Source organism: Pongo abelii, chromosome 15 (genome assembly GCF_028885655.2).
Source record: "Pongo abelii isolate AG06213 chromosome 15, NHGRI_mPonAbe1-v2.0_pri, whole genome shotgun sequence".
NCBI lineage: Eukaryota > Metazoa > Chordata > Mammalia > Primates > Hominidae > Pongo > Pongo abelii.
Window position 1 is genome coordinate 95,540,297 of NC_072000.2, and position 14,915 is coordinate 95,555,211.

At 48.1% G+C, this 14,915-nt stretch overlaps 1 protein-coding gene across 21 annotated transcripts in view; it reads left to right on the forward strand.

The window, feature by feature from the left end:
* DGLUCY (D-glutamate cyclase) overlaps positions 1-14,915 on the forward strand; it is a 163,805-nt gene that overhangs the window by 109,509 nt on the left and 39,381 nt on the right. For 20 of the 21 annotated variants that reach the window (XM_054529645.2, XM_054529646.2, XM_024231174.3 and 17 more), the window contains 4 exons: positions 135-333; positions 3,437-3,587; positions 5,963-6,085; positions 11,436-11,639. In XM_054529645.2, coding sequence (XP_054385620.2) covers positions 135-333; positions 3,437-3,587; positions 5,963-6,085; positions 11,436-11,639 — 677 coding nt within the window. 21 annotated transcript variants of the gene reach the window in all.

Genomic DNA, 14,915 nt, shown 5'->3' on the forward strand with positions numbered 1-14,915 from the left:
TCCCTACCCTGGTGCCAGGGCTGGAAATTTCAGCACTAGACATCCTCTTCTCTCTCCGCAGTCCTTTTGTAATGTATTATCAGGGGCCACAGTGAGAGTCTGGGGCCCTGCCAGCTTTCCCCTTATGTCCCCAGGATGGGCCATCCTCAGTTCTGGAAATACGAGTTCGGTGCCTGCACCGGCAGCCTGGCTTCGCTGGAGCAGTACTCGGAGCAGCTGAAGGACATGGTGGCCTTCCTCCTGGGCTGCAGCTTCTCCCTGGAGGAGGCCTTGGAGAAAGCGGGGCTCCCCAGAAGAGACCCAGCAGGTCACAGCCAGGCAGGTGCATACAAGGTAGGGACACAGCCTACAACCCACAAGGGCAGAACGGCCTGAAAATGCAGATCAACTTACATATTCCTGGGGCGGGGAGAACGTGGGCACGGGAGGTGGAAAACCTAAGCTCCAGCCCCAGCTCAGCCACTTTCTAGCTGTGCAACCCAGGAGAAATGATCAATCTCTCTGAGCCAGCCTCAGTCCCACTCACCTCTAGGACCGCTGTGAGCACCCAGTGTGGCCCTTCTTCATGGGTCAGTGCCGTAAACCAAACCCGCTTGGGATTTCTCTGGCTCCTTTAACTTCAGGCACCTCAGCGAGATTTTTAAAAATCCTCCCTGGCTCGGGTGAGCCTCAGCCAGGGGGAATGAGCCTGGCTCTCTCAATACCCAGGGATTTGTGGCAGAGTCTCAGCCAGGCAGTAGCTCCTGGGTTAGGTCTCTGTCCAGAAAGCCGGGTCATGTTCTTGGCCGGAGGTGGCCTCTGGCAATCTCAAACACAGCACAGCCGGCGTCTCTGGGATGTGCCTGCTGTGCCTCTTCAGCCCCTACTTGTCAAGGTGAGTGCACTCGATTCCCTGGTTCCACAGACCCTTCCTGGACATCTGTTGGTAAAGTCTGAGAGTTCACTCTGCTCCATCAGTGGTCAGCCAGCATAAACAGCCAGGCTCCAGATTTCTTTATTTATGGAGGACTTGGATCAGAGATTTTGTCTTGGACTCTGGGACATTTATTAAAATGTCTTGGTTTGGGGTCCTGCCAGAGAGGCCCCAGCTGCCTCTGATCAGAAACAAAGCTGCCCATAGTCTGTGCTGCCCTCATGGGTGAAGTGTGTGCCCGAGCGGTTCTCTTGAAGCTAGGGAAGGGTAGGAATGGGACCTCAGCCGCTGGCGGGCACCCACGGCAGGCTCTGGCTCTGGAACACACCACCTTTTGTAGGAGGTGGGAGCTGAGAGGGCCCCATGGCTCGTCACATGCAGATTCTCATTTTAGGTGAGGAAACCGAGGTCTAAGGAGAGAAAAGGACTTCCCAAGTCCCAAAGCCAGATGGGAACCCAGAACTCCTGGCTCCCATCTATCTGTACAGTGTCAGTAGCAGAGATGTGACAATTAAACGATGCTTTCAGTCACAGGGTCTGCTGATATGGCAACTGTTTGTTGCCTACAAAGGTGCAAGTAAGTGCCCATCATAAGTGCTCAACACGGCTTCACTGACCCTGATGCTTATCAAATAGCTTTCAGTCTAATATCGACACCTCTGCCCCTGGGCTCCAGGGAGAGATGGCCAGACAGACATCTGGGATTCCATTGGCCACCCCAAGACGGGATGTGTCTCAGCCTTGGGGAGTGCTGCCTGGCTCTGCCAGTGGCTGCAGCACGTCCCCTCTCCTGGGTGCTGTTATGCAGACACTGCTGGCAGGCACACGGAGGTTCCATCCTGCTGCCGCCAGGGTGGTGATAGCAAGCTCTTTAGGTGGTGGCCAAGACTGTCACAGTGGATTACAGTCCTGGCCATGTCCTAAATCTTTCATAAGCTCTATTGCAGGCACCAGAAACCATTCAGGAGGTGGGGTGGGGGAGCGGAACACCAGTGAAAGTCACACAGATCAAACCGGGCAACATCTGTTAAGGCAGGAAGCACCAGGCCGTGCTCCATGGGGTCTGGGGACAGGCTTGTTGCTTGTGTGGATTCAGGAGGCAGAGTGAACACCAGCTCCTCCTGTGATATTCTCCCTTGCCTCCCTCTGCCCGTGATTCACCAGAGGCTGTTTACCTGTGGTCCATGGCCCTTGCAGTCCCTAGAGAAATTCAGAGGCTCCATGATATTGGATGGGGAAAAAAAGTACATTTTTCTTTTCCCTTCTTCCCTCCCTCCCTTCTTCATTTTATTTTATTTTATTTTATTTTTATTTTTGACAGTTCTTGCTCAGTTGCCCAGGCCGGACTGGTGCAGTGGCACAGTCACAGCTCACTGCAGCCTCAACCTCCTGGGTTCAAGAGATCCTCCCATCTCAGTCTCCCGAGTAGCTGGGACTATAGGCATGTGCCAGCACACCCAGCTAATTTATGTTTTGTTTTTGTTTTTTTTTTTTTTGGTAGAGACAGAGTTTCGCTGTATTGCCCAGGCTGGTCTTGAACTTCTGGGCTCAAGCGATCCAACCTTCTTGGCCTCCCAAAGTGCTGGTATTACAGGCACGAACCACTGTGCCCAGCCTCAATTTTATTTTCATAACCTCAACTCACATTTAGCATTTCCTTCAATTATGAATGTAGGCAGCAAACGGCTGTCATATCAGCAGACCCTGTGACTTCATGGCTGGCAACGGAAATCACAGATATCTTCATATCATGTTAGAGTTCTTCCTGATGTCTCAAAAATATCCTATATGCTGATCACTACTTCAAAGTTACAATGATAGTAGAACTCGCATCTTGTTTCTTAGGCTGCTACTGAGGAAGCATGCATATTGTCTCACATTTTTCCTTTTTTTTCTTTGAGATGGAGTCTCGCTCTGTCACCCAGGCTGGAGTGCAATGGTGTGATTTCGGCTCACTGCAACCTCCGCCTCCTGAGTTCAAGCAGTTCTCCTGCCTCAGCCTCCCAAGTAGCTGGGGCTACAGGCGCGTGCCACCATGCCTGGCGAACTTTTGTATTTTTAATAGAGATGGGGTTTCACCATGCTGGCCAGGCTGGTCTCAAACTCTCAACCTCATGATCCACCCACCTCAGCCTCCCAAGTGCTGGGATTACAGGTGTGAGCCACTGTACCTGGCCACATTTTTCTATTATTTGATAACTGTGCTTGCAGGATAATTGGTTTCCTTTGGAATCCTGTGCATGTTCTTGTATGCAGTTAAAAGCATTACTTTGACCAGGGGTCCACAGCTGTACTAGTCTACCAAAGGGGTCCGTGGCACACAAAAAGTTAAGATTCCCTATTTTAAACCGGTAATTAGCAGCAAACTCCCTCTCTCTATGTCACATAAAAATAGAAGCTAATTTCTATAACAGCTACTCCTCCTTCATTTAGCTGCCTTGAACTCTTGGTGCTCAGAGCTTGGATCTGTGCTAATTCCATTTTTTAACATTTTCACTTGATTTTTTTTTTTTTTTTGGTCAGACAACAGTGCCTTGTGCTACCCATGCTGGCTTCTGCTGCCCTCTGGTGGTCACGATGAGGCCCATTCCCAAGGACAAGCTGGAAAGGCTGGTGCGGGCCTGCTGCTCCCTTGGGGGTGAGCGGGGGCAACCTGTTCATATCGGCGACCCAGGTCAGTGTCTCTCGCTCCTGCCCATGATCCTGACAGCCTCTCTTGGAGTTGGGCCTGAGAAGCAGACAGGAGCTTGCCACGTTCCTAAGCTCCCACGGCTTGTCTTTGTTTTTACCAGGGGTCTCCAGGGGCAAAAGCCCTGAACAAGGCTCAAAGGCTCCGGCAGCTGTATCAGGGCTGGGCTTACAGATGCCCCTCAGGTTTAAAGGTGACACCCTTGGCAGAATAGCCAGTCTCACTGTGGTGTAAGTTTACATATATCATATCCTCTTGGGTTTTTACTGAGGCTTAATAATATATACATAGGAAAAAAAAAAAATATATATATATATATATAATGAATATATATATTGGGTTTTGTCCACAATTCCTGGCTTATAACTCCTAAAATTCTTGGAACCTCCAAAATGCTGTATTTTGTCTGATAGGTTCAGGGTGGGGCTGGTCACCGGAAAGACTAAGCTAGGATTAGAGGGTTGGGACTTTCAGCTCCACCCCTCCCCCCAACCTCCAGGGAGAAAAGAGGGGCTAAAGGTCAAGGCTGATGGTTTAATCAATCATGCTCATGTAATGAAGCCTCCGTAAAACCCCAAGAGGATAGGCTTCAGTGAGCTTCTGCATAGCTGAACACATGTAGGTTCCTAGAGAGTGGTGCCTAGGGAGGGCATGGAAGCTCCGCACCCCTTCCCCCACACCTTGCTCTGGGCATCTCTTTATCTGTATCCTTTGCAATATCCTTTATTTTATTTTATTTAATTAATTAATTTATTTATTTTTGAGACACAGTTTCCCTCTGTCGCTCAGGCTGGAGTGCAGTGTTGCAATCTCAGCTCACTGCAACCTCCGTCTCCTGGGTTCAAGCGATTCTCCTGCCTCAGCCTCCCAAGTAGCTGGGATTACAGGTGCCCAACACCATGCCCAGCTAATTTTTGTATTTTTAGGAGAGATGGGGTTTTGCCATGTTGGCCAGGCTAGTCTTGAACTCCTGGCCTCAAGTGGTCTGCCCGTCTTGGCCTCCCAAAGTGCTGGGATTACAGGTATGAGCCATCGCACCTGGTTTGCAATATTTTTTGTAATAAACTGGTAAACATAAGTAAATGTTTCCTCAAGGTCTGTGAGCTGCTCCAGGAAATTAATCAAACTCAAAGAGTTTGGGTTTAATCAAACCCAAAGAAGGTTAATCAAACTGGAGGCCAGTTGGTCAGAAGTTCTGGAGGCCCAGACTTGCAACTGGTGTCTGTAGGGGGGTGGCCTTGGGGACTGAGCCCTCAGCCTGTGGGTTCTGATGTGTCTCCAGGTGGAATGGAATTGGAGGGCACCCGGCTGGTGCCTCCTGCTTGATGGTGGGGAGAAACCCCTACAAATTTGGTCACAGGAGTCTTCTGTGTTGATGACTGTTACTGTGGTGTGAGAGCAGAGGAAACACACCATTTAGATAGAGTTTTTTTTCTCTACACGCTCACCCACTGGGGATCTTTGATAAATGTAAAGCTCCTATGAACTTCCAATGAATCTGGGGTTGGGGGAAGCCAAAGGTGGCAGCAGGGCTCTTTGTCTGGAGATTTGAGCTCGAAGCAACATCTAATCTGGGCTGCTATTCTTTGGTATATTTGGTTAGGAGATGGCTTTGTTCCATATGTTAATTTGAGCTGAAATCCATTGATCCCCAGTGTATTAACTCAATCTGAGAGTGAGTGAACAGATCCAAGATGAAGAGCCAATATCAAGAAGCTGTGCAGGCCTCTTAGAGGGCCTGATCAGAGTTTGAGACTGGGCCTTGGATGAGGGTCCAAGTTTGGTATAACCTGAACTTGCTCAGCTGCATAACCAACAACATTAGGCAGAACCTAGCCTTTTGTGAAAATGCAATCAGCACTTGCTAGCTTCATCACATGAGGATGATTCAGGGCCACCCACCAGGATGGTGTCTGCTGAGGAGCTTTATCATTAGCCGGGTTGGATTGGGCCCAGCACATCCATCTTTGCTGTCTTCAGGATTAAGTTGCTGCTGGTAGTCAAGCAGCTGAGGTTAGGTGCATGAGGTGTGACCCAGCCTGGACCAAGGTCAACCCCCAAGGCTGGCTTTGGTAGCAATCTGCACAATGAGAGTACTAGGCTCAGTGCACCCAAGGATCCTTCCAGAAATCACGCCACGCAGTGTTCTGAAACCAGCACTCCACGTGGACTGTAAATTATGGAGTACCCTGAGCTGTCAAAGCCTCAATCCCTATTCTCCTTCACCTCTTCCTCAAATACCATTTACAATAATCCTGCGATTTGAGTTTCTGTTTTAGAGAAAGAACCATAAACCAATCAACCAGTTCTAATTGGATGCTCCCTGCTGAGGGAATTACATTTTCCTTTTCCATCTGCAGAACTGTTGGGAATCAAAGAGCTTTCCAAACCTGCCTACGGGGATGCCATGGTGTGTCCCCCAGGGGAGGTTCCAGTGTTCTGGCCTTCTCTGCTGACCAGTCTCGGAGCTGTCAGCAGCTGTGGTACGTTGGGGGATAATGGGGCAATCGATCTGCCCTAGGATGGAGCCCACTGGGGTCTAGTTCTTGAAAGCATATTCTCGTAGTACAATGATTTAAAAATAAAGCCATAAAACAAAACACAAAACAGAGGCCTACAGCTACAGTGAATCTCTCTCTGGTTTCCTTCTTTTATTTATTTATTTATTTTTCTGAGACAGAGTCTCACTCTGTTGCCAGGCTAGAGTGCTGTGGTGCGATCTCGGTTCACTGCAACCTCCAACTCCCTGGTTCAAGCGATTTTTCAGTCTCAGCCTCCTGAGTAGCTGGGATTACAGGCACGTGCCACCACGCCCAGCTAATTTTTGTATTGTTAGTAGAGACAGGGTTTCACCATGTTGGCCAGGATGGTCTTGATCTCCTGACCTCGTGATCTGCCCACCTTGGCCTCCCACAGTGCTGGGATTACAGGTGTGAGTCATCGCGCCTGGCCTGGTTTCCTTCTTTTAATCCCAGGGCTGGATCTCCTTACCACAGCACTTTGTCTTACAACTCAATTTTTTTGTCGTTGTTAGTTTTTTGGTTTTGTTGAGACACAGTCTCACTCTGTCGCCCAGGCTGGAGTGCAGTGGCATGATCTCAGCTCACTGCAAGCTCCGCCTCCTGGGCTCAAGCGAGGGAGGTGTGCCTCAGCCTCCCAAGTAGCTGGAATTACAGGTGCATGCCACCACACCTGGCTAATTTTTGTATTTTTAGTAGAGACGAGGTTTTGCCATGTTGGCCACGCTGGTCTTGAACTCCTGGCCTCAAGTGATCCTCCCACCTCAGCCTCCCAAAGTGCTTGGATTGCAGGCATGAGCCACCATGTCCAGCCTCAAATATGTTTTGATTAAATATATTTCCTTCCTTCCTTCCTTTCCTTCTTCTTTCTTTCTTCTTTCTCTCTCTCTCCCTTCCTTCCTTTCTTGTCTTATCTTTCTTTCTTTCTTTCTCTCTCTCTCTCTTTCTTTCTCTTTCTTTCTTTCCTTCTTTCTTTCTTTCTTTCTTTTCTTTCTTTCTTTCTTTCTTTCTTTCTTTCTTTCTTTCTTTCTTTCTTTCTTTCTTTCTTTCTTTTTTCTTTCTTTCTTTCTTTCTTTTCTTTCACAGCGTCTCACTCTGTTGGCCAGGCTTGAGTTCAGTGGCATCATCATAGCTCACTGCAGCCTCAAACCTCTGGGGTCAAGTGATCCTCCCATCTCAGCTTCCCAGGTACTGGGACTACAGGCCCTCTGGGGTCAAGTCATCCTCCCATCTCAGCTTCCCAGGTACTGGGACTACAGGCATACGCCACCATACCAAACCAATTTTTAGAAATTTTTTGTAGAGATGGGGTCTTGCTACAATGTCCAGGCTGGTCTCAAAGTTCTGGGCTCAAGTGATTCTCCTGCCCCAGCCTCCTGAGTCATAGGGATAACAGGCATGAGCCACGGCTTCAGCCATTTTAATTAAATATATATTTTTATCTGCTGAAGCATCCCAGCCCATTCTAGCAGGAGGACTAACCTTTAGCTTGGCTTTTTGAGACATTTTGGAGATTGATGGGGCCTTGAAAACAAAGGTGAAGCCAAGAAATATAACTAAACAAGTCATTTCCCGTGGTATTTGCAAGGTGATTATAAACAAGGCCAGCAGCAGTACATTTTTTCCAAGGCCTAGGTGATATTACAATGAAGAGACACACGAGGGCGCCCTCCCTAGCTCTCAGTAAGATAGGAAGGTGACAGAAACATGAAAAATAACAGCTATTGCAGACTATAGTCATGGACACTGGAAAATTCTGGCCAGGCCAGCCACACTTGCGCTGTAAGCACATAATCTAGTGTTACTTTGATTTATTTTGAAAGCATTCATGAGAGTTCAGCTATCAGAATGGCCTCATGCAAGGCAAAGATCATCCCTAATGTGGTGATGAGGCATGGCTGCCAAGATCCACAGGATTCCATTTGTTCATTTATTTAAGTACATGTGTTGAGAACCTGCTATGTGCCAGGCATGCACCCAGGCCTCAGGAGTACAGTGCTCCATGGGACAGGATGGAGTCCTCTGGGCGCTCATGGTCTTGTCTGAGTGTCTGTGTGGGTATGTGTGTAGACACACACATCCACGTGCAGTAAACGTCCCCCAGCCCAGTGGCCTCACCACTTTCCCACCATGGGCCGTGGCAGGTGCCCTGCAGAGGAGATCTCACTGCTGTGGGCACCCCAGCATGGCATGTTCCAGCCCTTTAGTTCTGACAGTGATAGCACAGTTGATGGTAGATGAGAACAAATGACATCAGAGAGGGACAATCTTGAATCATTCTCAAATTCCCCCCCCGCTTTTTTTTTTTTTTTTTTTTGAGACGAGGTCTCGCTCTGTCACCCAGGCTGAGTGCAGTGGCACGATCACAGCTCACTGTAGCCTTGACCTCCTAGGCTCGAGCAATCCTCCCACCTGAGCCTCTGGAGTAGCTGGACTACAGGTATGCACCATCGTGTTCAGCTAATTTTTAAATTTTTGTGGAGGTGGGGTCTCACTATGTTGCCCAAGCTGGTTTTGAACTCCTGGGCTCAAGCAATCCTCCCACCTCAGCTTCCCAAAGTGCTGGGATTATACTCATGAGCCACCATGCCTACCTTGAACTTCAATATTTAAACTTTGATTAGCAATTGATTATTTGCCGCAGACCTCACAACTGATGGAGGCAAAACCCTGTGTCATGCTCTGAGCTGACTGTTCTGACGTCTGCCTGGCTTTGGAGTGACCAGTTTTAGGTGCCATCCAAAACACAGACAAACAATAATTACATTCATCATGAGATTCATGACTTCTTCCCCTTACACATCAAATCTAAAAGTTATGTATCTATTAGATTTTTATTGTGAAATGCTGGCTGACTCTGGCTTTCTATTAAATATGAAACTTTAAGCCAAGTGTGGTGGCTCAGGCCTGTAATCCCAGCACTTTGGAAGGCTGAGGTGGTCGGATCACTTGAGGTCAGGAGTTCAAGACCAGCTTGGCCAACATGGTAAAACCCCGTCTCTACTAAAAATACGAAAATTAGCCAGGCGTGATGGCACACACCAATAATCCCAGCTACCTGGGAGGCTGAGAATTGCTTGAACCCCGGAGGCGAAGGTTGCAGCGAGCTGAGATCACACCACTGCACTCCAGCCTGGGTGATAGAGCGAGACTCTGTTTCAAAAAAAAAAAAAAAAAAGAAACTTTATTGTTTCTGTGAAATCCAAGATTTATTTACTCAATTCACATCTGCATTTGTTGAACACGTATTATGTGCAAGGCACTCTGTGGGATCCTGAGATGAATGAGCAAAGGTCGCTCTTCTCCAGGAGCATACAGCTGAGTAGAGATGAGTACTCAAGGATAATAATGACACTGAGGAAGGCAGAAGAGATAAATAGTATGGTATTAAGCACTTAATGAGCCAGGCATAAGAAACTAAGAGTAAGATACTACGTGGTTCAGGCCAGGCTCCGTGGCTCGTGCCTGTAATCCCAGCACTGTGGTAGGCTGAGGCAGGAGGCTTGCTTGAGCCCAGGAGTTTGAGGCCACAGTGAGCTGCGTTGCACCACTGTACTCCAGCCTGGGCAACAGAGCAAGGCCTTATCTCTTTAAAAATATATATATATGAGGCTGGGCGCGGTGGCTCACGCCTGTAATCCCAGCACTCTGGGAGGCTGAGACAGGAGGATCACCTGAGGTCAGGAGTTCGAGCCAGCCTACCCAACATGGCAAAACCCTGTCTCTACTAAAAATACAAAAATTAGCCAGGTGTAGTGGTGCACGCCTATAATCCCAGCTACTCAGAAGGCTGAGACAGGAGAATTGCTTGAACCCGGGAGGCAGACGTTGCAGTGAGCCGAGATCGCACTACTGCACTCCAACCTGGGCAACAGAGCAAGGTTCTGTCTCCAAAAAAAAATGTGCTTGTTCAATTATGCAAACCATGATTGAGGGCTTACTCTGAAACAAGCACTTTGCTGAACACTTTTAAAAATATTTATTTATTTTTTACATTTTTAAACCACATGAGTATGCTAAACCCTTTTTTTTTTTGGAGATGAGGTCTTGCTCTCTTGCCTAGGCTGGAGTGCAGTGACGTGATCTCGACTCACTGCAGCCTCTGCCTCCCGGGTTCAAGCAATTCTCCCACCTCAGCCTCCCAAGTAGCTGAGATTATAGACGCACCGCCAAGCTGGGCTAATTTTTGTATTTTTAGTAGAGACATTTTGTATTTCACTATGTTGACCAGGCTGGTCTTGAACTCCTGACCTCAGGTGATCTACCCTCCTTGGCCTCCCAAAGAGTTGGGATTACAGCCGTGAGCCACTGCGCCCGGCCTGCTAAACACTTTTATGTACATTTTCCAGTTTCGTTCTGACAATAGCCGTATGAGGCATTATCATTACTTTACAGTCAAAGAAACAGGTTTAAAGAATAAAGTCGGGCCGGGCGCGGTGGCTCACACCTGTAATCCCAGCACTTTGGGGGTCAAGGTGGGCAGATCACCTGAGGTCAGGAGTTGGAGACAAGCCTGGATAACATGGTAAAACCCCATCTCTACTAAAAATACAAAAATTAGCCAGGCATGGTGGCGGGTGCCTGTAATCCCAGCTACTCAGGAGGCTGAGGCGGGAGAGTCGCTTGAACCCAGGAGGCGAAGGTTGCAGTGAGCCGAGATCATACCACTGCACTCCAGCCTGGGTGACACAGCAAGACTCCGTCTCAAAAAAAAAAAGAATAGAGTCAATAAAGTCACATCTCAAATTCCAGTATATTCACAATGCTAAAACCAGTTCTTAATAACTATGCTGGAGTGTTTCACATTGCCTGAAATCTAACAAGGGAGAGTCTTTAAAGAATAAAATTAACATAAATCAAAGCAAAATGTAAGTGCCATAAGGAAAAATAGAAACGATGCCATAAGGAAAAATAGAAATGATGCTCACAGAGGGTTCCAAACCTAACATTTGCTGGAAAGCAAAGCAAGATGGCTTCATGAGTTTTAAGAATCCAGTAAACACTTCCTGATATCCATGGGTTAAATTGATGGAATCGCTTAGAGCTCTAGCTATAGCTGTGGCTGTATCTCACCTCTTTTCAACCCATATTCAACTCATCTTTACTTTCCTAGAGATGAGAGGCAACTGTTTAAATGGAATTTGATGTAGCCATAAACCAGTTTATTCTGACCTTGGTGCCAGCAGGTGGTATAGGGAGTGCTTAGGCTGAGTTGATGGCCAGGTGCTATCTTGCCTATCAACAGTGGGCTAGATGAGGGTAGGCTGGACTTGATGAAGTGGCTGGGCTCAGACCCTCCTGTTGTGTGTTTTAGAGACCCCACTGGCTTTTGCCAGCATCCCAGGCTGCACAGTTATGACTGACCTGAAGGATGCAAAGGCTCCAGCTGGTTGTCTCACCCCAGAGAGAATTCCAGAGGTCCATCACATTTCCCAAGATCCTCTGCACTACAGCATCGCATCAGTCTCTGCTTCTCAGAAGATCAGAGAGCTAGAGTCTATGATCAGCATAGACCCAGGTAAGAAGCAACACATTTGCACCTGGAGAAAATCACCACTGACATAATTTTCCATGAAAAAGGTGGGATGCAAAATGTATCCACAGGTTATTTTTTAAATGTTGATACTGCATATAAATCTCAAAAAGACTAGAACAACACCAAAATACTGACATTGATGGTCTCTAGGTAGTGCTATTATGAGTGATTTTTGCTTACTTTCTTTTTCTTTCTTCTTTCTTTCTTTCTCTTTCTTTCTTTCTGTCTTTCTTTCTCTCTCTCTCTCTTTTCTTTTCTTTTTTATTTATTTTCTTTTTTTTTTTGAGACAGAGTCTTACTCTATTGCCCAGGCTGGAGCAATGGCATGATCTTGGCTCACTGCAACCTCTGCCTCCCGGGTTCAAGTGATTCTCCTGTCTCAGCCTCCTGAGTAGCTGGGATTACAGGCGCGCTCCACCACACCCGGCTAATTTTTGTATTTTTAGCAGAGACAGGATTTCACCATGTTGGCCAGGCTGGTCTTAAACTGCTGACCTCGTGATCTGCCCACCTTGGCCTCCCAAAGTGCTGGGTTTACAGGCGTGAGCCACCGTGCTCAGCCTTGCTTTCTTCTTTATGGCTTTTTCTTTCTTTCTTTCTTTCTTTTTTTTTTTTTTTTTTTTTTGAGATGGGGTCTCGCTCTGTCGCCCAGGCTGAAGTGTGGTGGTGCAGTCTCAATTCACTGCAACCTCCATCTCCCAGGTTCAAGTGATTCTCCTGCCTCAGCCTCCTGAGTACCTAGGACTACAGGCACGTGCCACCCCACCCAGCTAATTTTTGTATTTTTAGTAGAGTCGAGGTTTCACCATGTTGGCCAGGCTGGTCTTGAACTCCTGACCTCAGGTAATCCACCCATCTCGGCCTCCCAAAGGGCTAGGATTGCAGGTGTAAGCCAACACGTCCAGTCGTTTTTGGCTTTTTCTTGTTCTAAACTTTAACACTAAACGTGAGGAAGTTCATTGAGTTTATTTGCTTGGCATGTTGCCAGCCAGAAGCAGATGGGGTTAGGTAGGTAAGAAAAAAAGAGAATGGTTTCTAGGTAGGCAACTGCCACCGTTTAAAAAAAGTTATTTATGTAGTTTATTATTATTATTTAGAGATGGGGGTGTGGTGGTTCACTATGTTGCCCAGGTTGGTCTTGAACTCCTGGGCTTGAGTGATTTTCCCGCCTTGGCCTCCCAAAGTGCTGGGACTACAGGCATGAGCCACCCAGCCTGTCCTCTATGGATTTAATGATGTCCCTAATCTCCCCCTTTTGTGCCATTGCCCTGGGGTTGGGCGTGGAATAGATTATTTGTATACTGGACAGCAGGGATAGTGGTAGGGGCGGGATTGCTTCTCTGGGGATCCCAGTGGGGCAGGACCCTATAGCCACAGCCTCACAACAGTTTGCAGTCAACTTGTATATTGTATAATGCATCTCAGGGGAAGGATAGCCCTTCTGTGGCTTTGGAGCCACTGGCCTTCTGTACATGGGAGGGATCCCCTAGGGGACCTGCTGATTCCAATTAGTTATCGCATTGCATCGCATCGCATCGCATCGCATCGCATCGCATCGCATCGATCTTTTGAGACAAGATCTCACTCTGTTGCCCAGGCTGGAGTGCAGTGATGCAATCTTGGCTCACTGTAACCTCCACCTCCTAGGCTCAAGCAGTCCTCCCACCTCAGCCTCCTGAGTAGCTAAGACTACAGGCTGGCACCACCATACCTGGCTAATTTGTTGTTGTATTTTTAGTAGAGACGGGATTTTGCCATGTTACCCAGTCTGGTCTCAAACTCCTGAGCTCAAGTGGTCTTCCCACCTCAGCCTCCCAAAGTGCTGGGATTACAGGCATGAGCCACCATGCCTGGCCCTGCTGATTCCAGTTAGAAAGAGGTTTGCTGAAAGCTGGTTGAGGGGATTTTAACTTCCTGCTATGTCTTCATTTAAGGGCTGAATTTCTAATCCCAGGTGGCCAGCAGAGACTGCAGTTTCACCCGCCATTGTGTGTGGTAAATCCCTTTGTTGGCAAACACTCATGAGAGAATTACGGTGTAGACCATACCTCAGTTTCCTCATCAGCATAACAGGAGTGATGACAATTATGCCTGCCTCTCTGGGTTGTGATGCATAATAAGGATAATGGTGTCACCTACCAAGTTGTACTGTGCCAGGCAACAGGCTGCAAGCATTTATGCGTTTCATCTTATTAAATTCTCCCAATGACTCTACGTTGATCAACTTCATTTAACAGGTGAGGAAACTGAGGCAGATAAGGTGCAAAGACTTGCCAAAGTCCACATACCTAGTAGGTGGTCAGGGAAGAACTTGAACCCATGTCTGCTGACTTCAAGCCCATGATTTATAAATGTCAGCTAAATTAGAATCTGAGTGTAAACGGTAAGTCACAGTCTTGCCTGGGCAGTTGAAAGAGTGCTCCAGCAACTCCTGGTTCACACCCCAGTCCCTCTTCTGGACCTTCTCATGGGCCGTGCTCCTAAACCTGGGGTACAAACCACCCTTGGCACCTGGAATGACTAGAGAGGAGAAGGCATATGGGGCCTCCCCACCGGCCCACCTGACTCTCATTCCCCAGAGTCAGGTGGGCCGGTGGGAAGATTCAGGTAGCTACCTGGATCAATGGTGGCCGACCTCCGTGGAGAGCTGAGGGGTGAGGCCAGCCTGCAAAGCAGCGGTCAGCTCTCTGGGCTGGACTCCCAGGGCCCAGACAGGACTGATTCCAGCGCCAGTTTAAAGCCTACGGCAGCTGGGCAGAGCCCCAGAACAGACAGGCTGGGACCTTCCCCTGCTGGCCAGCACTGTCACGAATCTGACAGTGCAGACCAGCCCTAGAAATACCTAATTCTTGGGAGACCGAGGTGGGAGGATCACTTGAGGTCAGGAGTTCAAGACCAGCCTGGGCAATGTAGAGAGATCCTATCTCTAGAAAAAACAATAATAATAAAAATTAGCTAGGTGTGGTGGTGTCACACGCCTGTGGTCCCAGCTACTGGGGAGGCTGAGGTGTGCAGATCGCTTGAGTTCAGGAAGTTGAAGCTGCAGTGAGCCATGATTGCAGCACTGCACTCCAGCCTGGGCCATAGAGCAATACCCTGTGAAAGAAAGAAAGAGAGAGAGAGAGAGAGAGAGAGAGGGAGGGAGGAAGGAAGGAAGGGAGGGAGGGAGGGACGGAGGGAGAGAGGGAGGGAGTCTGATTCTGGAAGGAAGGAAGGAAGGAAGGAAAGAAGGAAGGAGTCTGACTCTGGAAGGAAGGA